The sequence below is a fragment of the Typopeltis vanoorti genome, chromosome 11 (genome assembly GCF_054136105.1).
Source record: "Typopeltis vanoorti isolate ZY-2024b chromosome 11, IOZ_Tvanoo_1.0, whole genome shotgun sequence".
NCBI classification, from domain to species: domain Eukaryota; kingdom Metazoa; phylum Arthropoda; class Arachnida; order Uropygi; family Thelyphonidae; genus Typopeltis; species Typopeltis vanoorti.
This window is the reverse complement of record NC_143559.1, coordinates 48,004,822-48,030,367: the sequence shown is the minus strand read 5'-3', so window position 1 is coordinate 48,030,367 and position 25,546 is coordinate 48,004,822. Positions and strand designations below refer to the sequence as shown.

At 35.8% G+C, this 25,546-nt stretch overlaps 1 protein-coding gene across 1 annotated transcript; it reads right to left on the bottom strand.

Moving 5' to 3' along the window:
• On the bottom strand, window positions 1–19,645 carry LOC150101550 (cytochrome P450 2J5-like). Its single transcript, XM_090400836.1, has 8 exons — window positions 19,416–19,645; window positions 18,421–18,548; window positions 17,906–18,003; window positions 13,021–13,322; window positions 4,584–4,693; window positions 4,050–4,305; window positions 3,690–3,877; window positions 1–182 (listed from the first exon to the last, which is right to left on the bottom strand). The coding sequence occupies exons 1-8, from the start codon at window positions 19,643–19,645 to the stop codon at window positions 1–3; spliced, it is 1,494 nt and encodes a 497-aa protein (XP_090256962.1).
• Between the last annotated feature and the right edge of the window lie 5,901 nt (window positions 19,646–25,546).

Genomic DNA, 25,546 nt, shown 5'->3' with positions numbered 1-25,546 from the left:
TTATTGATGTCTTGGAAAGAAACATAATTTAAAAGGTTTTGGTTCATAATTAAGGACCATATCACCGTCCAAACTGAATACTGTGTTTTCAGGCATTTTTATTTCGTACTTCTGAAGTATTGAGGTGATAAAACAAAATATTACTGTTTTAACAAATACTTCTCCAGGACACTTTCGTTTACCTAAAATAAAATAAAAGTAAAATCAGTGAAACAAAAAAGCAATCGTTTAAATTAACGTTTTGGTAGAAAGTGAATACATACTGATAAAAGAAATACAAATATAAGTAGCTATGGTTTATAATGGAATCTTCAAGATTAAAGCTGCAAGATTAAAGCTGTATATCCGATGAATAATAAAGAAAATATATAGCAAAGAGCTATAATCACCCAATTCAACTTTGTATATAAAAATCGTCATATTTGCGATATATATATATATTTTTTAAATTCATGTTAATAGACAATACCTGCCATATAGTCCACTATTACTTGACTATAAATGTGAAAGATGTGGATATCCCTGGCTAATTCTAGTATTGGAACTTTTAATCATTTAGTTCTTCAGTTTCATATTATTCTGATGAAACAAACAGAGTCAAATGATGCTTTATACTTGATGTATACCATTTCCCAGCGATCTTCACTAAAATCAATCGGAAAACTTGCAAAGTAGCATAGCAAACGACTTTTTTGTCTTATTTTTTAAATATGCATAGTCATATAATTTAGAAATTCGGCGAGTATTGATAAGATTAGACAAAAGATCCAATTAAAACAAGAAAAAAAAAGAAGAAGAATAAAGATAACAAAGAATTCATGGTGGTTTTAAGTAAATTGTGATAGTTTTTTCTTAGAAAAATATCTTTCCTATTAAAATAATTTTTTGTTTTTCAGTATTCGGGATAATCCCGAGAGAGAGACGTTTCCTAGGACTCACTTAAGGTAGATTCTTGGAAGAAGGAAACAATTCAGAATTAAGCGCCTCTGTTGTGGTTTAGTGGAGTTGCTTTACGGAGAAATGTACACCAAGGTATCTCCACTCCTCCAGAACCGAGATGGAATGCAAAGAAATGGGTGCAGGAAAACTTCAAAGTTCTCAACCTTCAAATTCTTGTCTTTACCTTAGGGGACAAGAAAAAAGGGTATTCGATTTTGTCACATTGATAAGCATCGAACATGAAAGAAGTCGACTGCTTGAAGGAATTCTTCGTCCAAGCAGTCGACTTCTTTCAACTTCGCTGATTACCTAGAAAAAGAGAACATTCTTATTAAAATAATAATATTTTTCAGTATTATCCATGCTGGTGACCCTATGAGTATAAGGTCACCATCGAATGCCATAGCATTAACAGCAGTTGTATCAAGAGAGAACCAATATGGCTTCGAACAGAGAGAGAGCTCCGCCCCTCCCCAAGTGATAAGATGAACGTCAATTTGGAGAACAGGGTGACGGTAAGAGAATTTGAAGATTAAATCTCTGATATGTAGGTGAGAAAAAACTTCTGGATATCCTTAACAGACTGCTCGAAGTACAGCTTGACGATAGACACTGTTAAAAGCATTGAAGTATCTTGGAAAAGTTCCATCTTCGGTATTTTCGGGTGGGGTCACAACCTTAATCCATTCACGATACTATGTTTATGTGATTCTTAACCATGAATAGTTTTTATGTAAACCTATTGTATATTAGTTCCGTGTATGGGATAAGGATTTTTTTTCAGTTTTTATTAACTTCGTATATATATACTGTATATATATATATTATATTTTTTACATGGTTCCAAAAACTCTTGTCCAGAAAGTAAGTAAATATGGACCATGAGATGCGGTGATTGATTCATTCAATCCAATACCCTTGGAGGGTAATGGATGGCAATGCTGTAGCCAATGAAGTTTATCTGTACATGATACAGAATCTTTAAACAGGTATCAATATGGCGTTCTAATTTTTCTGAAAGAACAATGTGCTGTACGTATCATCGCGTGTTTATATGACATGTTCGTAACCGTACTGTGCGAATGTAAATATATAATTTTTGTTGAAACACTGGAGTTTGTCTTACCCTTTCAGGTATTACCAAAGCAGAAGGTTTATATTTATATGCTAGTTTGGGAGTCCTATTGTTATTCATCCTTTTTATGTGGTGTAGCAAATTTTGCTGATATTTTTCTATTTCCTGTATGATATTTTTTGTATCTAATCGTTCTCTTATTTCTGTGTTTTTCTTTTTATCTAATCTAGTGAGTCCCAGGCAGTGCCGGCTTTAGGAGTCCTGGCGCCCCGATGTAAATTTATTAATTTTCAAATTAATAATTAATTATTAATTTTCCGCTTTATATTTTGAACTATTGTCAATTTGAATATTATCAGAAATTTCCACAAAATAATCTAAAACTTCTCCAGTATTATATCTAAGCGAACGAAAGAGCATCAATCCTCGCTTCCCATCTAATAAAATGTTAAGTGCAATTTTGGCGTACTTTTTCACTACATCCTATCGGTTTGTCAAAGCACTAAAGAAATTATATATTTTTCTTGTATAGTGTGCTAAAAAAACTCACTATTTTAGTACTAAATTGAGCGGCATCAGCGATCACGAAATTGAATGTGTATGCTGCGCACGGGTCAAAGAATGCTCGAGAGTTAATATTCGATACGTTTCTCCGAACGCCGTTGTTTTCTTCGCATGTTCTCCCCGTTATCGTATCCTTGTCTCCGCAAAAATCTTTAATATCTAAATTAAGATCTTTTAATTTAACTAAGAGGTACGTGGTACCTTCAGACTTTTTTTTTTGATAAATTTAGTTAGCTGCCCTTTCTGTATCGCTTTTTCGAGTTCGTTTGTCGCTTTTTTTAATTTTTTTATTTGGAGCTCCGGATAATTTTCTTATCGTCTCCTTTATGCCTAAATTTATTCTAAAGTAAAAACTCTATCGAACAAAAAATTCAGTAAGACAAAAACTAAATGTAAAAAAAATGAAAATAAATGCTTAAAGGAATACATACATTTTTTGCTGACTTCTAAAAGCGTTGGTTAAATTTCGAATCTACTTAGCTCAGTATGAATCAGCTACACATTCACTGTGTGTTCAGCAATCAACAGTTCAATGATTTCTTTACAAACAACGTGTGAGGTCTGTTCCACACAAAATGTCCCAATGTCACTTCGTAACAGACGTTAAGCCGGGTACCCTTGCGCGCCTCACGTCCTAACTGACAAATGTAAAAAGGAAAGTTGGTAATGTAAGGCGCCTCCTGTAAAATGACGCCCCAGACGGGCGCCTAGCTCGTTTAATGCTTCTGAACAGCTCTCTAACGCACGTAGCGAAAAACAACGTGCAGTTTTGGCTAAATGTTATTAAAACTCGCAGTATTTATTACAATATATTTAGTGAATATCGACATTTAAGAAGTGCTAATATTAAAACCTGTTTTTATTTTACTTTTTCTACTCACTTCAGCTCGCTCCTCTTGAAGAGTGCGCCTCGATTCAACGCATCGCCGTGTTAAGCCAACCCTGGTCACAGAGTCTTAGAAACTTCATTTGTGCTGCTTCCAATCTTTGTCTGTTTCTTTATTTTAGAATCCTAGTTTCACTTCCAAATTTGAGAGTCAGATATGACCTCAGATCATTTCTGTATCTTTACATTAAACTAAAAGAAAATGAAAGAGCGTAAGCACTTTACCTAAGGCAAACGGCAAGTATGATGGCGGTGATATCGTCGATTTTCCATCTTCACTGAGAAAACGCTCTGGTAAGAATTCGTCAGGTTTTTCATAATATTTGGGATCCCGATGCATATGCCATAGATTCATTATCAGAAATGAGCCTTTTGGAATATCAAATCCTCCAATAGTGGTGTCGGTCGAAGAGCTGCAAAAACCATTAAAAATAGAAATGAGAAAATAATGAACTCATTATAATAGAAATAAAGTAAAATTACTGTAAAGTGAATATTTACAATATTGTTTTGAAATAATTATGGTGAGTTACAGAGAATCAGCTTTCATTTGAAATTTATCTCACTGTTGTTTTTCATACTTACTGTCGAAATCCACCAGTTGGCGTTATTGTTACAAATCTCTGCGCCTCTAGGATGAAGGCCTGGGTGTACACTAGAGATTTACGATCTGCCAAAGTAACTCTTCTATTTGTGCCTACAACGCTTAATATTTCTTCCACTAATCGATTTTGAACCTCTGGATGTGCAGCCAATAATATCATGGCCCAGCAGATGGATGAATGTGTAGTGTCAGTTCCACCTATCATAAAAACTCGGATATACGGACTAATGAAGACGTCTGAAATACAAAGAAATATGTCATGTTATTTTTATCGGAAAAAACAAAAAAAGTATGAATCTAAAAATTATTTTCTGAAGGCTAAAGTAGCTGGTACGAACTGATTTTTTACAAAATTATGTCATATATTATTAATATAACGATGTCATAATAAAATAATAATAATAATAATAATAAATTATAGTTCATATATCAAATGAAAGAGTGGAAATAATGACTGTACAGAAGAATTAGATAATATAGTGGAAATTTGTGGAAGTAAACACACATAATATCACCTTCTTCATATTTGTCCAACAGTTGTCTCTTTTCTACCACCGTTTGCAATTCGTCAATGAGTTTGCCACCTCCAGATCCTCCTACTTTCTTCAAAAACTGGATCTTTTCTCTAAGAAAATTACAGTTTTACAAAACTGCGAAGTAATAATTTTCATATCATCTTTATATTATTTATACTTCTGGCTATATCATTGTAATTCAGAAATAGTTTATATCATACAATATTTGTAGAGATCGGTGACAGGATAGTTAACCATCGTTTTTTATTAGAATTTTTTTGGGAGTAAGCGTGAAGGGATGGAGGCATATTATAAGAAATACTATAGTACTGTAGTGCTCATCTTCTACATATCTAATTATTTCTCTTATGCGAATGCTTCCGAGAGTATTTTATATACAAGAAGGTATTATTCACACTGTGAGTTTTACAGCGATTACGTAGCTCTTGACACTCCTAGAAACTTCCCCTCTCTTTCGTCAGCAATAGTTTAGGAAATGCTAAATTTGCGGAATATAGAGACCACAGTGCAGGATGATAGCCATTTTACTGTTGCTAAAATTATTCATCATCTCATCTGCATGGGGATGAAAGTATCCTCTTTTGTTATTTTTTGTGAAAAGCTCTTACGTGGTTGTAAAGACTTTGATCGAGTCCTGCATGGGATATGATATATAGCCATGTATACAGATATAATGCGGATTCACTTGACCATCGAGAATCTCTTGATGATGGTGATGACTGGTAATGTTTTCATTCTGAGTTACAGTGCAAGCTATAATGATGACAAGTAACATACCTCATAGCAAAGGAATATAACAATACAGTATTTAGTGTTGCTCGTACTGCACGATAACCGAATTTCAGTTATATTAGTCATAGAAGATTATATAGTGTACTAATATTGTTCATTTGATTTATAACACACACCACATGACCAGTTTATTAGAGATATCCTTTAGACAACCTACTGGAATTTGTTGAGACCCACCTCAATATGCCAGGACATTGACTTGAAGAAATACTCCACAGATATACCTCATATAGAGGTGTGATTTTCTTCGAGCCCATCAGATTTTCTAGAACCTGGTCAATAGAACGAACATCTGTCTATTATATCCTAAAATATTATATCACAAACTGTCCAAAAATGCTTGATTGAAAGCCTAAATCAACATTAAGAGAGCATCACTAAAAGAACATGTTTCATTAATCATTCTTGGTTAGGACATACCCTATGAGTCGAAGTCTCGCGTTTTGGAAGTGTCTGTCATCTGAAAAATTACTTCTCTCCATTGAACGAGGTACATGTATAAGGAAATTAAGCCAAATACATCTCCCATATGATATTCTATTGCTTGCTATTGTTGCAATTAATCACCATTGGTCACGTGATAAATTGAAACATATCTGTTGCATTTTTCGATCCTGTCTTTGGGTTGTTTCTCCTTGATCAGCTATTTCATGTCGCATGCTCTTGGTTGCTCTGATGCCTCTGTTTCACATCATTCTCCGTATACCTGAAATACTATTACACGTATTAATCGTATACCGACAATAATTTTCGATTAACTGTGTGACTTTTACTGCCATCTCCCGTCCGAAGTCAGCAGATTTACCTGTACTATTAAAAGTCGGTCGCCTGTTACTAAAGTATTCCATTTATCATGGTATCTTTGATATATTGGCTAAAGAAAATGTTACTATGTTTATGCAGAACGAATTTTTGGATCTGTTTGATGAGGTATAAAGAATAATTGTCATCATTACACTGAACTTCAATAAGCTATCTGGCAATTATTATTTTATAATGAATATATTGATGTGATTCCTTAAATTACACGTGGTACATACTGCGATATAATGAAAATAGTTATACTCCTAGAGTGGCTACCATAAATGGCAAGTGGAAAGCATGAAATTTTGAAAGAGATGCTATCTTAGGATGATATATTAGTATCCATATTTTCTTGACCTTAGGGAAAAGAGTGAACCTTCAAATACCGATTAGCAATATACATTATCATCCAATGAAAATGCTAATAGAACCTTAGTTTATTTACTAATCGCGCCTTAGTAAGGAAACCAACAGTTGTAGGACATTCTACAGGTTTCTACGGAACAACTGCTGATCAGCTCCAAACACCAGCTACTGTTGTCAATATTACAGATTCCACAGGTGTCAAGACCATCGTGACTTGCCCAAGCTTCCATATATTCCTCTTTTATTAGTAAAATACATGAACATATGGCTTCTTGGGAAACGCTGATGTCTTTTAAGTAGTGCAAGCTAAGGCAACTCAGGGATGCCAAGCCTTGTATTCTCATATGCTCTTAGGTCGACTTACGAAACTTTCACAGTTTCTACAAACATTCGATTTGACATAATGATAGATCTAGTATTCACTTTGCCTATGTAATACATTTAATTCTTTTCACATCTGAATTCCCTTTTTGTGGGAAATAGGTAAACTCAATTTAAAATATCGACTGTACAAATGTGTACTCTGTATTTATTTGCATAATTTTACTAAATTTTTAATATTTAAACGCCTTTCTCCATGAGAAACAGAACCAAGTGTGACATCATCTAGTTTTAATATATTAAAAAAATCTGTTGCTAAAGAGTACCTGGAAACTTGAATTGCTCAGTGTAACCATATTAGAAAATGACTATAACACATAAAGCCATGAAAGAACAGCCAGCTCCAGTCACCCAGGGACGTTTCAAAAACCAGAGCTACGGAAGCCTCTAATTATCATATATTCAGCACCTGATGTATAGAAATGACGACGATATTCAAGCACTAGCGAATACAAGTACGCTTTCCTGTCTAAAGTGTAATGTCTCCGTATTTTAACTTAAAATCCATCTAAAAATACCACAAATTTACAAAATCAAGTGTGTATGTGGTATCTACAATATGAGGCAACCAGGCTTCGCTGGAGAAATTGTAATGACTGATGACGTCAAACGTACTGCAAAGCAGAGAAAATATCACTTTCACGCAGAAGGAAATCACGAAGATCTCGCAGCCAACACAGATGTCCTATATTGCTTCTAATAGTTACATCAAGAAATTTAAGGAACTTCTGTAATGTTGCATATCTCCTACTTAATACAACAGAAATCAAGGACGTATGTTAAAATCAGGTCGGATCCTCTCTGGTCACAATATGTGATTCGCACAGAGGTAGGATATGATGATCATTATAATACGTTTTGTTGTAGTGCAGGTGCTCCCCCCGAATGAGTTCTTGGGCCCCCTGCAGATGTCACGTAATAATAATAATAATAATAATAATAATAATAATAATTTTTTTTATTTTTCATTTTTATTTTTTTATTATGTCTCAGTATAAGTTACATACAATAATAATATTTACAGTATTTACAATAAGGATTATACAAATTTTTTTTTTTTTTTTTTTTTTTTTTATGTCTCAGATGAATTTCATACATAGTTGCTGTAGTAGTTATATGTATATAATATTTATAACGGATTACAAGTGTGTATAACAGATACTTGAAAGTTAGTAATTTTCTTCCTCGAAGCTTAGCAGAGCTTATCTGAGGAAGATAATAGATGACAGAGGGTGGTGGTTTCATGCTTGTGTTCCTATAGTGGTCACAAGCCAGGTGTTGATTTTACTGTTTGTTGGTACGTGTTTGAAAGACTTAGACTGCTATTACAGTTTAACTTTTTTTTTTGTGCAAATAGGGTTGGATTTAGACATGGTGTGTTTGTTTCTTTGTGTTCTTGTAGTGGTAGTTTTTTGAGAGGGGGGGGGTTTGTCGTGGTTTGTGTGTGTGTGTGTATGTGTGGTGGGGGAGAGAGAAACAGGAATTGCTCTAATTTTCATTCTCGCAATAATATTTATATAGTGCCTGTTTCAGCTCCCTGTATGTTCCTAGATTTCTGTTGTCGAACGGCAATTTGTTTATCATGTCAGGTACGTAGAAGTTTCGGGTGGCTTTGCCGTGCTGATTGTTGTACTTATATGTTTTGTAGTTTGTTGACTGTGGTCTTGTTATTTGATATGTTGTTCTGGTTACTCTATATGTTGGGCTGTAGTAGTGTTTTAACATGACTGTGTAGTGGCGTAAGTGTTTCACCTTAAATATTTTGTGTTTTGTCCATGCTTCCTGCATAAGAGTAGGTTGTTCCCAGAATATCAGTTTTATCATTTTATCTTGCAACCATTGTAGCCTGTTAAGTCTGTAGTCTGCGCAGAATGCGTATGATGTGATTGCATATCTTAAAATGTTTTCACATAATGCTTTATAGATTAGTATTTTTATGTGGGTTGGGGCAATGTCTTTTAATCGGTATAGTTTGCTTGCTATTATCCTAAGCTTGGTATGTAGGTAGTTTGTATGGCTATTCCAACTTTGATCTACATCGAAGTGAAGTCCAAGGTAGCGTGTTGTTTTCACCTGTGTGATGGTTGTGATTTTAGGTTCTGCACTTTGTGTATAGGAGGATGAATGTTTGATAGTGAGATATTTAGTTTCTATGGGCAGAGTTTGGGGGTTTTTGAATATCATTAGCTTTGTTTTTCCTGGGTTTATATATATGCCGTTTTCGGTTAGCCAGTTAGTGTTTTGATTGATGTCGTGTTGCATATTTTTGTAAGCGAATTTTGCAGTGTTGTGAATGGATACTATGGCAGTGTCGTCTGCATACTGGAAGATTTTACTTTTTAGGGGGAGTTGGCTTATGTCGTGTGTGTGTATATGTTAAATAGAATGGGAGATAGGACAGCTCCTTGTGGTACTCCACAGGTTACATGTACCTCTTTGCTGTGTGCTGATCCTATATGTGTGATGTGCTTTCTGTTTTTCGTGTATGCTTTAAACCACTGGAGTAGACGACCTCCAATTCCGATATGGGTAAGTTTAGTTAACAAGGTTTTATGTGTTAGTGTGTCAAATGCTTTTGTTAGGTCAATGAATACCACTAATGTTATTCTGTTTTTATCCAATGCAGCATTTATTAGATCTGTGAAGTCTTCCAGGAGAGTTGCTGTTCCTTTGTTTTTTTGAAAGCCATATTGTGTTTTGGGTATGATTTGAAATTTTTCAACGTATGTGGAGAGTTTATGATGTACAATGCGCTCCATGATTTGGTTGATTACAGGCAGCGTGGCGATAGGTCTGTAATTACTTATTATGTTTCTTTTTCCCTGTTTGTGTATGGGTGTGATTAGTGCAGTCTTCAGTGTTTCAGGTATGTGTCCCGTTTCGAAGATTTTATTTAACAGTTTTTGTATAACTGGAAGTAGGTCGGTTGAGTGTTTCTTGATGTCTTTTGGTCTGATTCCGTCTATCCCCAGTCCTTTGTTAGGATTAATTTGTTGAATTGCTAGTGATAGTTCTTCTTTTGTTACTGTGGGGAACCACATCGACTGGGTTGCTCGTGGACCTAGTGGAGAATGTTCGTATGTGTGAGGAAAGGTTGTTTCTTGTAGCTTTTGGACAGAGTTCACGAAGTGCTGATTAAAGTTGTTTGCCAACTGTTTAAGGGATTTGGGGTCGCAGGCAAAGCTGTGTTTTATTGTTTCTGTGGCAGTGGTTCTGTGTATACTGTCCAGCATTTCATTAATCAGGTGCCAGGTTTCCTTTATGTCATTCTGTGCTGTTGTTAATTTGTTGCTGTAATAGTTTCTTTTTGCCGTTCGAATCTGGGTTGTTAGGAGATTCCGCTTTCTTTTGTATTCAGCTTTTAAAGCGATATTGTTCGGTGACTTCTTAAGTTGTTTCCATAGGGCATCTTTTCTTTGTATGTCTGTTAGTATGTTGTCTGTTATCCATGGATTTTGTTTCGTTTGGGGGCGTATTTTTATTTTTGTTAATGCTTTGTTGTATATTTTGTTAAATGCAAGTTTAAGATTATTATATACAGCTTCAGCAGAGTCTAAAGATGCTATCTGCATCCAGTCTGTTTTTCTGATTTCATCGTTCACTATTGCTTCGTTTACAATGCTATGATGCTGTTTTGTAGTCTCAATGATTTTTATGGGTTCTGGTTCAGTGTGTAACTGCAATGCTGTGAAATAATGGTCTGCTAGTTTGCATGTTATGACGGCTGCTGTGTGGCTGTTTGGAGGGACCCTTATATTTATATGATCAATGCAGGTTGAGGTTGTTGTGTTTCCGATTATCTCTTCTCGTGTATACGACTGTATGGATGGGGTTATGTTATATGCCGATAATAGGTCTAGGTATTGTTCTGTGTTGTTATTTATGTTCCTAATGTTTATATTAATGTCTCCTATTATCATCAAGCATTTTGAGGTGCCTACTTTCGTGGCTGAAAGCCATCTGTTTAGTTCTTCTAGGAATTTTGTGGTGCTTAAGTTGGGTGGTCTGTATATTGCGTTTAATATCAGGGAGTTTTCTTATTTGATGTTTTTAATTTCGATGCATATGTTTTCTGCGTATTCCAATTTATAGTTTATTTCTGTTACTTCTAGTTTATGTTTGGTAAATATTATTATACCACCGCCTCGTTTTGTTTGTCTGTAGTATTTGTGTTGTTGGAAGTGTGGCATTTGGTAGGAGGATGCCTCTTCGTTTGTCGTAGATACTTCAGTCAGTATTAAAATGTCTATTTCGTCTGTATCTTCCTTCAGATAAGCTTGCAGGGTCAGCCAGTATTTTTGAATGCTTCTGATGTTGATGTGGAGAATAGATAGTCTTTTTTGGGGATTGTCAGTTGTTTCCATTCTGATATTGATTTCAGAATGTGGCAATTATCATGTTCCGGGGTGATTACGTCTACTTGATGGTGTGCATTCATGTTGGTTGGGGTGCTGGTTCTTCTTTACGAGTTGTCAATATTCCTTTCAATGTGACAGCCTGTTGAGGTTATCTACGGATTTTATTTCGATTGGTTTTGGGTCTTGTGTCTTTCTAAGGAATATTTTAATTAATTAATAATAATAATAATAATAACATATGTATAAAAACCAAAACGCTGTGGGTTCGAATCCCGCCTTGGACATGGATGTCTGTGATGGTCTGTGGAAATACTAGTGGTAGTGATGGGTGGTAGATGGTGTTGGTGTAGTTGCGGTTAATTGTAGTTGGTGGATTATTTCAGTGGTGGAGACAGAGCTGTAGAGCAGGTGTTCCCCCTGAATGTGTTCTTGGACACTCTAGAGATATCACTTAATAATAATAATAATAAAAAAATATATTATAACTTGTATTTATTCGGATTGTAGACATTTTAAAATCATAATTTTACTGACTAAGAACGCCAAGATAAGGTAAAATAAAAGCTTTAATTAAACACAACCAGTTTCGTCGGAATGCCGACTTCTTCAGGTGTATAAATTATCACAAAAACTGGTAAAAATAGTAAGATAACACATAGATTTCTCATATAAACAAGTTAGGAATAACAACAGTCAAATTTGAACTGGCGTCCCGTGGCAGGTCTAGCGTGAGGCGTTAGTCAGTGGCAACTAACTCACTTAACAACTAAGACGGTTAGTAACGTCTATACCCACGTCGCCAACCTCGGCAATATGATAACTTCAATCCTATTGCACACATTCAATTACCGTTCGTAAGTTCTCTATCACCAAAATTGGCGAAAATTATGAAGAAATTTAACATTAGAACTTACTTCACTACCCTACCAAAACTTCGTTCTTACATGAGTCATCCCAAGCCAAAACATAACCAACTTAGTTGCGGAAATATTATATTATGTGCAAACCGGTAAGTCGGTCTCACTACGTCTCGAAGAGCATCAGCGTGGTATATCTTACAAAAGAACCAGTGCAAGCGCCCTCTCCAGTCATGTCCTTTTCTCTGTCAACTCTAATTTAGAAGAGTGCCAACACCAGATAGACTGGAATCGTACTACTAATATATCCATAAATGCACTGACGAACTAGAAAGACGTATCTTAGAATCAAAATAAATAGTTCTGGACCCCTCTCACGCATGAACAGTAATCTAAGCTATAGCTTACCTGACTCACACAGCGCAGTGATCCAGTTCTGGCACTCTCGAGTTAGTTGCCACTAATTAACGCCTCACGTAGACCTGCCACCACGCGACGCCAGTTCAAATTTGGCTATTGTTACTCCTAACTTGTTTATATGAGAAGTCTATGTTTTATCTTTCTATTTTTTCAGTTTTTGTGATAATTTATACACCTGAAGAAGTTGGCGTTCCGACGAAACTAGTTGTGTTTAATTGAAGCTTTTATTTTATCTCGGTGTTCCTAGTTAGTAAAATTATAATTTTAATATATATATATATATTTGTGTAGCATTTTGCACAGCTTACCTTTAACAGAGTTTAATATCATCAGTTAGTGTTGAAAACAAAAAGAGAGTTAAAAATATGATAACGGGATGCAAGAAATTCCAGAGGTTATATCCGATCTCCAGTGCATAAAGAATTGTAAACATCTTACCTAATTATCCGATTTAACTTCATAACAGTTGAAGCGTGTCGTGCAAATGAGCCAATTTTCAGAAGCAGTGACAACTTCAGCAACGATGGTATAAAACTGTAGACAGTTCCTTGGACAGACATTTCTCTCATTGCCGTGACTCCATCATCCAATATTTTCCTTTCTGGATCTGTGTAACTAAATCTTTCTCCACATGTGGCATACCACATCATATTGTTAATGGCTTTAAAAAGATGATTTCTAAGATCAAAAGGTTTCCCTAAGTTTTTTTCAATTTCTTTCAGGAATAGGGAGATTTCGTCCTGTAAAAAATTAACGTATGGTTCATGTTTTGTGACGATTAAAAATTGTCCTAATTTCAAAGAATTTGAATTGCAAACATATACAAAAGCAAGGAGTAAGATAATAATATCATTTGCTGGCAATAATATATATATTTTGTCAGCAAAAAATATGTGTGTGTGTGTGTGTGTGTGTGTGTGTGTGTGTGTGTGTGTGTGTGTGTGTGTGTGTGTGTGTGTGTGTGTGTGTGTGTGTGTGTGTGTGTGTGTGTGTGTGTTGTTACTAGAGTTGACTCGGGATGTATACATTTAGAATTAATAATTATACTGACTAGAACCCGACGAGTATAATAAAAAACTTTAATGAATCACAACTAGTTTCATCGGAGTTCCGACTTCTTCAGGTGAATAAGAAATAACTAAAAACTTACAAAAACTAATACGGTAAAAAAAATTGGCTTTTCAGTTTAACACAAAAGAGTTAGTAGAATAGCAACAGTCATATTTGGATTAGAGACCGCGTTGCATTATTAGCGTGAGTTGATGTTGAGTGATAGTGATAACAACCAACTATACCACTCTACCAAAGCTTCGTTCCTTTCTGAGTCGCCCAAAACCAAAACACAACCAGCTGAATTTTCCAGGTGTTTATAAAGTTGTGTGCGACTGTGGTAGACCTTATTTCGGTCAGACAGATAAATCTATTTCGCTACGTCTTGAGGAACACAGACGTGACATCTCCTACCAAAGAACCCGATCGAGCACCCTCTCCAGTCATGTGCTTTACTCCGCCAACTCTAATCTTGAAGAGCGTTAACACCAAATCGATTGGGATCACACGACCAATTTGTATATATGCAATGATGAGTTTGAAAGACGAATTGTAGAATCTAAAGAAATAGTCCTTCACACATGAACAGCAATCTAAGTTACGGTTTGTCTGATTCCCATAGCGCAGTAATTAAATACTGGGCGCTCTAAAATCAACTATCCTATCACTCAACATCAACTCACGCTAATAATGCCACGCGGTCTCCAATTCAAATGTGACTGTTGCTATTCTTCTAACTCTTTTATGTTAAACTGAAAAGCCCATTTTTTTTACCGTATTAGTTTTTGTAAGTTTTTAGTTATTTCTTACTCACCTGAAGAAGTCGGAACTCCGATGAAACTAGTTGTGATTCATTAGAGTTTTTTTTATACTCCTCGGGTTCTAGTCAGTATAATTATTAATTCTAAATAAATAAATAAATATATATATATATGTGTGTGTGTGTGTGTGTGTGTGTGTGTGTGTGTGTGTGTGTGTGTGTGTGTGTGTGTGTGCGCGTGTGCGCGTGCTCTATAATTAATTAATTAATTAATTAATTAATATTAATCTATTAATAAATATACGTAAAATGTTCAATAACTTCAAATAACAGGGATGTCCGGACAATTATTGATAGATCCAGACACCCTTGTTATTTGAAGTTATAGAACATTTTAGGTTTATTAATAACATAGAAACCGGTGCAGAGAAACAGTATTTCATCATAGCAGTTGAACACAGGTGGTATGGCATCAAGACGTGAACTCAGTGACTTCTAGAGAGGTGTTATCGTGGGCTATGACATTGGTTGCATGCGCATACGTACCATTGTCTCTAAACTGGAGCATCCAAAATGAACGGTTGGCGAAGCGATAAAGAAATGGAGATGTTTTGGCATCTCTGTTGCGGGAAAAAAATCCACGGCGGCCAATGGAAATGACTGACAGGACAGGAGGGTGTTAAAATGAAGCGTGGCACAGACCAGCTACAGTCGGCACAGATTATCATTGATGAGTTCTAGAACACCATGGCGAGCACGAATACTGTACGAAAATAACTCAATTTACTGGGTTCCCATGGAAGAGCAGCGACGCACGCAAGCCGAATATAACAAAAACAAACAAGGCGGTTTGTCTGGCCTGGTGCGAAGAGCTTGTGAACTGGACAATTGGTGAGTGGAAAAACGGTACTCTGCAACGATGAATCAAGGTTCACCTGTTTCCAGTCTGATGGCAGGATGTGGGTGTGGAGGCAGCTTGGTGAACGTTTGTTACCACAGCGTGTTGTATCCACAGTAAAGTTTGTTGGTGGAGAAGTAATCGCGTGGGATGCATTCAACTGGTTTGCAGAGCGACCATTGATCGTTGTTGTCCGTGGTTCCATGAATGCAGCTCGTACCTTGATATTCTGGATAATCAGGTAGTGCTACCTACAATGTAGAGTTTTTATGGAACGAACCCCTGGTAGTACTATAAAGACGACATGCCTCATGTTGCATAGCTGCAGCTGTTATGGAATGCTTCATTTAATTAATTATGAACATTCATTTAATTAATTATGAACATTAATTTCGAAATCAGCGTAACATACTTGCACATAGTAAATCATTCGAAATATTTATTTGTAATTTTTATAACTTCTATTCGTTTTGTATACAGTAAAAAATAGGTCTGTGTTCGATCGTATTTATTACACAGGATGTTTCTTCCTTGCAGAACAAAACAAATAGTAAATAAATATTTATAATTCAATATTTGGTTAGTTTAAGCTGCGTATGAGAAGTTGCGTATAAGAAGAATAACAAAGATGAAATGACAAACAACAAATCATGTGCTAAATGAGAGAGTGGTAATCATACTGGCGATGGTCTGAAAAATTTCTTTTGATGCAATGAGAATAATAAATTGAGTGTATTAAATATGATGACTGAGAAATTAAAAAAAAATTGTACACTTTTAGCCATGTAAAAACCTCTGCAGTTTGGAATGCGATTTGTCTAACAACTGGGCTTTCTTTTGTATAAATATCTGTTATAATAATAAAGAATATTTATTTTTAGCCGTTGTATTATTTAGAAAACAACTTGGCCTTCAGAAGTAATATAGAAATCATTTGGAGACCATCTACTCATCCTTTCACATGTGTAGGTTGGGCAATATATACCAAAATTGTAAGTGATTATGAAGATAATACTTCACATCATTTAACTAAAATAATTAATTCACACTCTATCATATATTATGAGTTCAATTCTCTACAACACCTTCAAAAGAGAAATTAAAATCATACTTATAATTTATTACTCCCATCTGAACCTCACACAGAAACTATTATTACCATCATGTTAATTCAGATGGGACAATAGAATATGTGACAACATCGTGTACATCATTTTCTTCTTTTGCTAACTCATTTATGTCTTGAGAAAGAAGCGCTCAACTCCATCCCAGCTAAATCTAATTGGCTGGATTATCTTGTACATAAGTTCGGTATCAACTTATACAGCTAGGCTAGATCGGTTACATGTTTAAAGCACTTTCACAGCTTGTACTGTAGAAGAATCTGAAGATAAGTCCTTGCTTTAAAAATATTTAAGTATGATAAAAAAAAAAAAAACTGTGTATCTCAGTGGAAGTGGTATTTGCACTCTTCTGCGTTAAATCGACCGAAGGAAGTGCGTCACGAGTTCGATTCTAGTTGCCGAATAGAAGACTAAAGACTTTTTTCGACCGGTTTTAGAGTGAGTCGATCTGTAACACGGGCACACGCGGGTTTTTTCTCCTGGAAACTCGAGTTTTTTCTTCCCTTAAACTCAAGAGAATCGGCCGTAGAACCCATACATAGTCAGACATAGACATGAAAAATATTGTTAGCGTCAGGTCCCACAAGATGGAACCACTTGTCAGTCGTCGCTTCAGTGCTTGACGCTTAATTAGTGATAACCTTAGGCCAGCTAACTCTGATTGGCTACCAGTAGAGATTGAACTGTCCACTAACTCTCCAAAAGTTTTAGAGGACCAAAACGGCCTCACCTACATCCTAAAAGTGAATAAAAGGTGCGTTAACTGATTTCTTTTGAACCGAAGTATGAAATCTAACACACACACACACACACACACACACACACAAAGAGATGCTTAAGGTTTAAATAAAAACCAGTACGTCTTAGACTAGAGACCAAGTCACTTGGCCTTCGACGAAAGTCACCTCAAGCTTCCATAGGAATAGTGATCTCACACTGGACAAAGAAAATCATCTGTGACCTTACTGTGTTCACATACATTCATGCGAAAGCTGGGTTACGAACCCAGAGCCCTGTTGAAGTATAGATATGCAATTTACTCGGTTAAATAAGCAGGAAAGTGACTAGTGTGCAATTTGTGTTTTAGTCTTGAGGTTTTTCGCAAATTGTTTTGGTTTAAAATTTTATCTTTTCGTTATGGACCGATTGCTGGATAAAAGTATATACTCGTATTTCATTAAAAATTATAAAAATGGAATTCGCTAAATATTTGATTCAAAATGTTCTTGAGCCCTTATAAAATTAGTTATTATATTAGTTTCACGTACGAAGAAAATATTTAAAACATTTAGAGTTTAATATTGCAGTGCACTGTTCCTTTTGGTTAGGAAGAAAGAGAAATGTCACAGCTTCAATTACTATTGCATAGCACTCTTCCCAGAGGATTTAAGAAGGAATGAGAAAGTTAAAAAAACTACATTATATTTGCAGAATTTGTATATCTTAAGTTTAACTTAAATGCTATTTTTTCTTTCCAAAACAATTACCTACTTGAAAATTGCATTCATCTATTACAGTCCCATTCTTCATGGTGTAATTGAAGATGCTCCTTTGTTCTCTCCACTCTTTGCCATTTACAGATGTAACACCTACAGAAAAAATCTGAATAACTGTTAAATGCAAATAAGTACTCGTGTTAATTTTTTCAATAGTAAAATGTATTAGATACATTTTAGTGTTTGTATACATAATACATTAGATCAACATTTTCGGTTACACACAATACAACGAGGGATACAAATGTTTCAACTCTAGTGAGATTGCACCAGGATTTCTCTGCACAGTACAGCAATTTGGATATTAATAATTATGTTGTGCAGATAGAGTTTAATATTCTTTACACGCGGAACGCTCAAGCACGTTTTGAATCACAATAAGGGGAATAACTATTGCCGAAATCTTTTAACATGCAAATATCAAAGTATTGTATAAATAATGAGGCTTCAAATGGATCTCAAATATTGTTTTTAATTAAAATGTCTATTATGATAATCTGTTTCACTTACCTAATTTACCAGGAATATAATTAAAATTCTGATCTGGTGGTTTGTCTAGCAATTCAGTTTTGCTATAAACTTCTTTAGCGAGTTCATAATCGTTAATTACAACTGCATATGTTTGTCCGAGTGAAAGACTGGAAAATAAAAGTAGAATAATTTACATTTTCCTAAGAACGACAGTGAATTAGTATGAAATTTTTTTTTTTTGTTATTTATACTAATATTCACTTTTTTTTTCTTTGTGAATACAAGAAAAAAAAAAAAAGAAAAAAATTGACGTTATCTTTAGTCTCAATCCTCCATGAAATTACCTGTACGTTATCCTGGTTGCCCTCTACTGATAGCACAGAAAAACCGATAGCATGTTACTATCAGTTTTTATAAAACAGTAGTTTTCCCTTTATGAAGGTCACCATTCTATTCGACTTTGTCATCTGATGAAAGCGATGTGCGAAGTGCAGAATGGGTTTTATATTTAAGTTATCAAAAGATAAATTGCCCTTTTGAAGAATGTATGCTAAGTGCACTTTTTTCCCTCTGAAAAATGTTTTAATTAAAGCAATGCAATCTTGGCCTTTGATCGAATGGCTTCTAGAAAAAGAATGTTGGGGATGTGAATTCATTTTGTTGCAGTATTATTTTTATATCGTATGAAGACTGTCTTTAATGTACAATTCTGTACTTGTTTTTCAGTCTTGGAAGGGGCCCCTTCTGGGGGACAGATAGAGAGAGAGAAAAAGAGAGAGAAAAACTTAGTAGTTATAAACCATAACACTTTGAGAATGAAATATTTTTTTAATTAATGAAATTATAAAAAATAAATTAATTAAAGGTTTTATTATTATACTGATATCGACTTCAAATGTCTACCATTATCTATTTTTCCAAACAATAATAACAATTAATAATTATTAAACATTTTAGGTATTTGGCTATAATTTCAAGTATATAAATGTGTCAATTCTAACTGATATATGCATTAAATGAAACACTGTACTTACGAAAAAATATTTCCATATTTCTTGGAGATCTCCTTAAATTCATTATGCAGATGCGAACTAAAAAAAGGCAAATAACCTACGATAGGCAACCCCGTTGGTCCTGGCGGAAGTTTTTTGTACTTCTTGAATTTTAAAATATTTAAAAGGAGATAAATAAAAACTGCTAGACTTGCAGTAGTTAAGATGGATATACTAATATCTTTGAGATCAGTTTTCGGGAAAGCAGTCATCTTTGCTCTATTACGTGTTATGAAGAACTCCTGTAGCTGGAAGATAAAACCTTGAGTTATCTAAAGAAATAGATTACGGGTAGATTGGATCACATGACACAGAATTGCAAGTCATTTAGTCAAGTAATCATCGTCACGTGATCTATTGCAACACCCGATTGAAGTAGTGGAATATAAATGCATAAAAATCTAGTTAAACTGCAATTGTAGATTTTTCTTTAACCGAAGCGTTCTTTCAATCACTGTTCATTAAATAGTTGAATAATTACCCATTTGTTGTGCAATAAATATATTGCACAAGAATTTATTTACCTAAAACAGATATTAATAGTGGATACTCAAATATACTTACAATGCTTTGCATTAAGAACACCATGGGGACTTCGAACGAAACATCTCAGCATGACGAGAATTTGAAAGGATTTTAAGGATATCACACGTGGGATAAGGTATGAAGTCTTGTAATACTTCCGTTTCATTCCTGCAGTTTTCAGTGCATCTCATTCTACCACTTCTCGAGACTTCTCAATAGGATTCAAATCCACTGACTGATGGAGAAGACTTATCCGTTAAGATTATATCACTCTCATGGTAATGTGATACGCTAGTCGCCACTATTGGAAGTGTCCATCAGATATCAGTGGCTCACCCAGGAGGAGACAAGAGGCCCTACCCCCCCAAAGAAAAAATTAAAAAAAAAAACGCTAGAAAATTTTCCAAAAATCTTTTCCAAATTAAAATTATTATTTTTTATTTATGTTGTGTCGTGTCCTCTATTTCTATACTACTGATGAATTAGCGATCATCATAGATCGTATGCGGTGCGTACGATCTATGATGTGTGTATTCTAAAATCGTCTACTCAACTCAGATCCTCCCCAAGATTAAATCCTGAGTGCGCTACCACACACAATCGTCAATGTGTATACGCGTAAAAGGCTAACAAAACTTAGGTCATAACGTCACGACTTACTTTTAACTTCGTAACTAAACAAGCTTAGGGTCAGCCCAATTTTATTTAATTTTTGGAATAATTTTATTTACCAAAAAACCAGAACTTTTCATGCAAAGTAAAATACAGAATGACTCGGTAAGGTTATTAATCTTCTTCTTCTTCTTCTACGCGTTATTCCCGCTTCCTATGCAGGGTCCGCGTGTTACTTTTAGATGCGACTTCTTGTTAGCACTACTCCCAACCGACCCGTCGCCTGGTCTGCCGCTGGTGGGGATATATTTTTGACTGTAGAGGCGTATGTTCACGGGGCCGATTTGCCTGTTTGCGGGATGAAAAACGCCAGATAAACTGGCGGAAAAAACCCTACTGACCGTGCCCAAGACCGGCTAACTTGGCTATGCCTGAGGAAGATCCTCAAATTACTCACGTCTACAACGGGAATCGAACCTGGGACACTCCTTACCCAGGCATATGGTTGCGAAGCGCAAAGCCACTAGGCTAACCGCGCAGTTTTTTTGTTTTTTTTTAAAAGTTACTCTTCGACTCATAATCATAGTTTGAGTTGGCACTGAAGTTTTCCGACCGGATGCCCTTCCTGACATCAACCCTCGCATTTATCCGGGCTTGGGACCGGCACCTATTGAGGCTAGCTTGCCTCCTTCGGTGGCTGCATAAGACGAAATGACTTAGCAAGATAGGAAAGACTCACCCCTAGCCCTTGAATACTCTAATAGCATCAGGGGGAAGGAGCAAGGAGAGGATAAAGAAGCAAAGAAATAAGAGGAGGGACCAGTCTACAGAATAATATAACAGATATATATTACATGAAGTAAGGCATGGTCCAGCATCAGGTACCTCGGGTTTGTCATGCCAGTACTCACTAAAGTGAGCCCATGAGGAATCGGTAAAGTTATTAATGAGTTCTAGATTTTCGTTTTCGAACAGAAGATCGCGTATCACTATATCTTTAAGGTCTTAAATATTTCTTAACACCAACTTGTTAAAAAACATGGATATATTCTAATTTTTATGTGTAGTCCATCCATAGTACTAATATTCTATAATTTTATAATTACAATCGTGAATGACCCCAGTCAGATTCGAACTGGAGAACTACTGTCAGCACATGTCCATGAAAATCAGAGAGAAAAAAAGATTTGTGGCTGACCGAACTCATATGTTCAGTATGTCTCCATGACGATCATCACCTAATCGACAGAGTAATATAGATCAGAGAAGTCGGGAAGACGAATCCATAACAAGGGCTCACTCTGAGGACCGGGGATGGTAGGGATGGGATCCGAAACGTATATGAAACTTTGCGTGGATTAGGCAAAACTATCCAGTGATGGAATGGTTGCACTTCAAGGAGTGTCGATGGCCCGCCCGTCTGTTTAGGCACACAACCGAGAGCCGAATCAGAAATAACATAGACCACTATAATCCGACTGTATAATTAAAAGACAGTACAGCAATTGTTTTTTTAAGAGGGAATGACACAATGTAATTCTCACTTAAAGGCAATTGTAGTGCCTAGGGTTAAAGAATATTTGTCAAGAAGAGGGTAATCGGCTGAAGTAACTGTGAGTGTCTTAAGGGGTCGAGGATGATTTGGATATTTGGTCTTTAATGTTGAAAGCTGGACGATTTATTCTTCTAGAAGTGATGGAATTCCCTGATAGAGAGAGAGAGAGAGAGAGAGAGAGAGAGAGAGAGAGAGAGAGAGAGAGAGAGAGAGAGAGAGAGAGAGAGTTCCTGCATATGATTCCCTTGTGAGACAGGGAGACCCAGACTTGGACACAGAAATTTGGAGTTAATCGTCCACACTGTACATCCACGGATATCAGTAGGCAATTGGTTTATTTTAAAAAATGTTGTGCTTGTTAAACGATATGTTGATGCTGTCGATGGGACGATACTATCTGCTCTGCAGATGCCTTACCAGGAGAAGATCTCCCACTAAAGTTAGATTGATTTCGTCGTGTAATATTTGGTATTCAGAGAAGAATTAAGATGGTGTAAGCTATCTTAATTCTTTTCATTTTCTTGATCAAACAATCAGAAACAGGTTCAGTTCTAGTGGCAAAAGCTACCGCTGGTAGTGGCCAGCGAAACCTTTCAGGTCCTTGGGATCACGACTACTTGCCACTGCAAAGATAACGTTCGTGCTTTGAGTATACGAAAGCAATCCCAGCTAGGGATTGCTTTCGTACTGTTATTGTTACGAGAGTTCTGGCGATGAAGCTTCTTGAAAGGAAGCGTAGATGCGACTGTGATGCCGATATTGCTTCCTAAGTGGCCTACTTGTCGTACTTAGAAAGGCAGCCTCATACTACAGCCTATGAAGACTCTTCCTATAGATTTAATTATTTAAATAAATGGAAGAGTAAAGAGAAGTATTAAATAAAATATTAAGCTTATAATAAGATTGGTGAAATCCTGTCTTTTATGATGTTAAAATTTTTGAGAACTTTCAGAAACGTATATCAGAACCTCTCTTCCCTTTCAAGGAAACATTTGAAGGTACTCGTATAGGAAACAATTCAATTCTTGAACAATTCTTACGTATACTTCTGACATCAGTCAGTAACCCACTAAACGCGGTAAATATTTGTTCAACGCGCAAAAAAGTTTTTTTTAAAGAAAGAAACATCCGTGTTATATATACTGAGTAAGAACCCTTCCACATCCGTATAAGACTGGATGACTCCCCTTTAGTTGCAGAGACCTGCTATAGATTCTTCACGTGTCAGCAGGGTTTGGATTTTATAATTTCATACTTCTTCATATAGCGCTTATGTGCTTGCATAGTGTATCCGTTATTAATTGTCCATATATACGGCATTTACGGCATTTATTTGCTACAGGTTTCTCTTGTGCGGGAATAATATATGATCGTTTGGATGTATCCCATCTTAGCAAATTTGTCTACAAAATCTCAACGGCATCAGGACAACTGTATATAAGTCTATGCTTAAATATACAATGAAAACGGAGCTGTCACTGAAGTCTGCATAATTCTAGAAACAATATCTCTTAGTCAATCTCTCATGGCTGAGGACTTGTGACGCGATGCATTAGTCTTCCCAATTTATCTCTGTCTTCTCCATTTCAAGTACATCATCCAATCGAATTCTACTTTTAGATCCTGGTATCTTGCCCTTTGTGAAGAATTTTTCAATGTTCTTTCCTTCTTTGTGTGTCCAAAATATCCAAACTAGATTTATAATAAGCATTTCAAACAAAATTTAAAAAACAAATAGACTGGATTCACATGCCACTCAACAAAGACTGTCCAACATTGAACTACTACAGATAGCTCAAAATTTAAAACGTAGATTATGGAAAGCAATAAAAAAGTTAGTACAAACTGAAATACTTCCAAGACTTGCCTTCAAATAAATCTTTAATGGTATCAGGGCTGTAAATACCTGAACAGAATTCAATTCATAAATAGGAGAAATATAGGATTAGCAGTAAGGCAAGAACCTTACAACATTAAGAACAAAATGGCTTTCCAAGTAATTATAGAATATTTTTTAAAGGCACAGAAAGAAAGAGAGCTGTAATAATCATGATAAACACTAGAGTCGAGGTAATAGTAATTTTCCAGCACAGCAAAGAGGAGTCGGTATTATTAAAATTACGTACCGCAAAATCAAAACGTTTGCTAGAGGTATGTAGTCTATGATAATGGTATGATGTCTTTCATGTCTGGGTTGATGAATATGAATATGAATGGATACAAATGCCCATTGTGTTTTATGGTTTAACGAGAGCACAAATAATAGAAGTAAAAACGTGGAAGAGCTTTTCGCTTCAAATTCCCTACACGAACTAAACAACGACATTAATACACCATCTTCTGAATATACCAGGAAAAGCAACTGACCATAGCGAACGACCCTATTTTTACCTGCTTTCTGAATGGAGATGCGAGAAAGTTGTTCTGATCATCGCATAATTAAGTTTCATCATCAGAGACAAACATTTAAACGGAATACACGAGACAAACTACTGTAGTAATTTAAGTACATCACTAAGAAAACCAACCAAGATACATTCACAAAAGCATTGAAAGGAGAATTCCATACTAAATCTCAGAACATCACTGCACTGTACTGCCACCAGCGAACAACAACTTAACCTGAACAACAAGTTCGACATCCGAGCATCAGCACAAGCTGATACATATATATGGCTGCCTTCTTTCTGGGTTTTCATCATGTTTGAAAAAGAAATCCTGCGACCAAACACTCAGAATACCTAAGAAGCTAAATAGCGAAGGCTGACAATTAGTACCTCGGTTCAATAATAAACTAACGGTCTCAAGAAACGAGATGATGCACTCAAGCCACTATATCAAAGAACCTGTAACAACTAAGATTTAAGGCAAATTACAGGAAAAATTAATAATGTTTCCCTTTTATCCAACGCGCTTGTTGCCTTATAGTAATTAAGTAGAATAATGCTGTCAACCTGATCTGAGTTTTTCACTTTCACTCATTTCCGACCGTAGGTGACTTTGTAGGCATTGCCCACAAAGTATTCCTGGTGAGATGTTTAGAGGGTAGGTCACCATTGCTTTCCCCAGCCCACCCCAATTTTATCCCGGGTCGAGACCGGCATATGGCTGGGATGTATTCATGACTGTAATCCATGTATGTTCACGGGGCCGGTTTGCTTGTTCGGAGGGACGAAAAACCCGAGTTTCCGGGCGAAAAAAAAAAACCTACCTCCGTGTGAGACAGGCTAACTCATCTTTAGTCGAAAGATGACCAGATAAAGGTTCTGCACGTCACTGACGGGAATCGATCCCTGGCCTTTCCGACCAATTGGCTTTGTATGTACTGACTGAGCTACTGAGGCTCTGCTGTCAATCCGAAATTACAAAAACTAAAACAAAATCACGGAAAATATTCTGTAATGTTTTTACTGCATAGAAT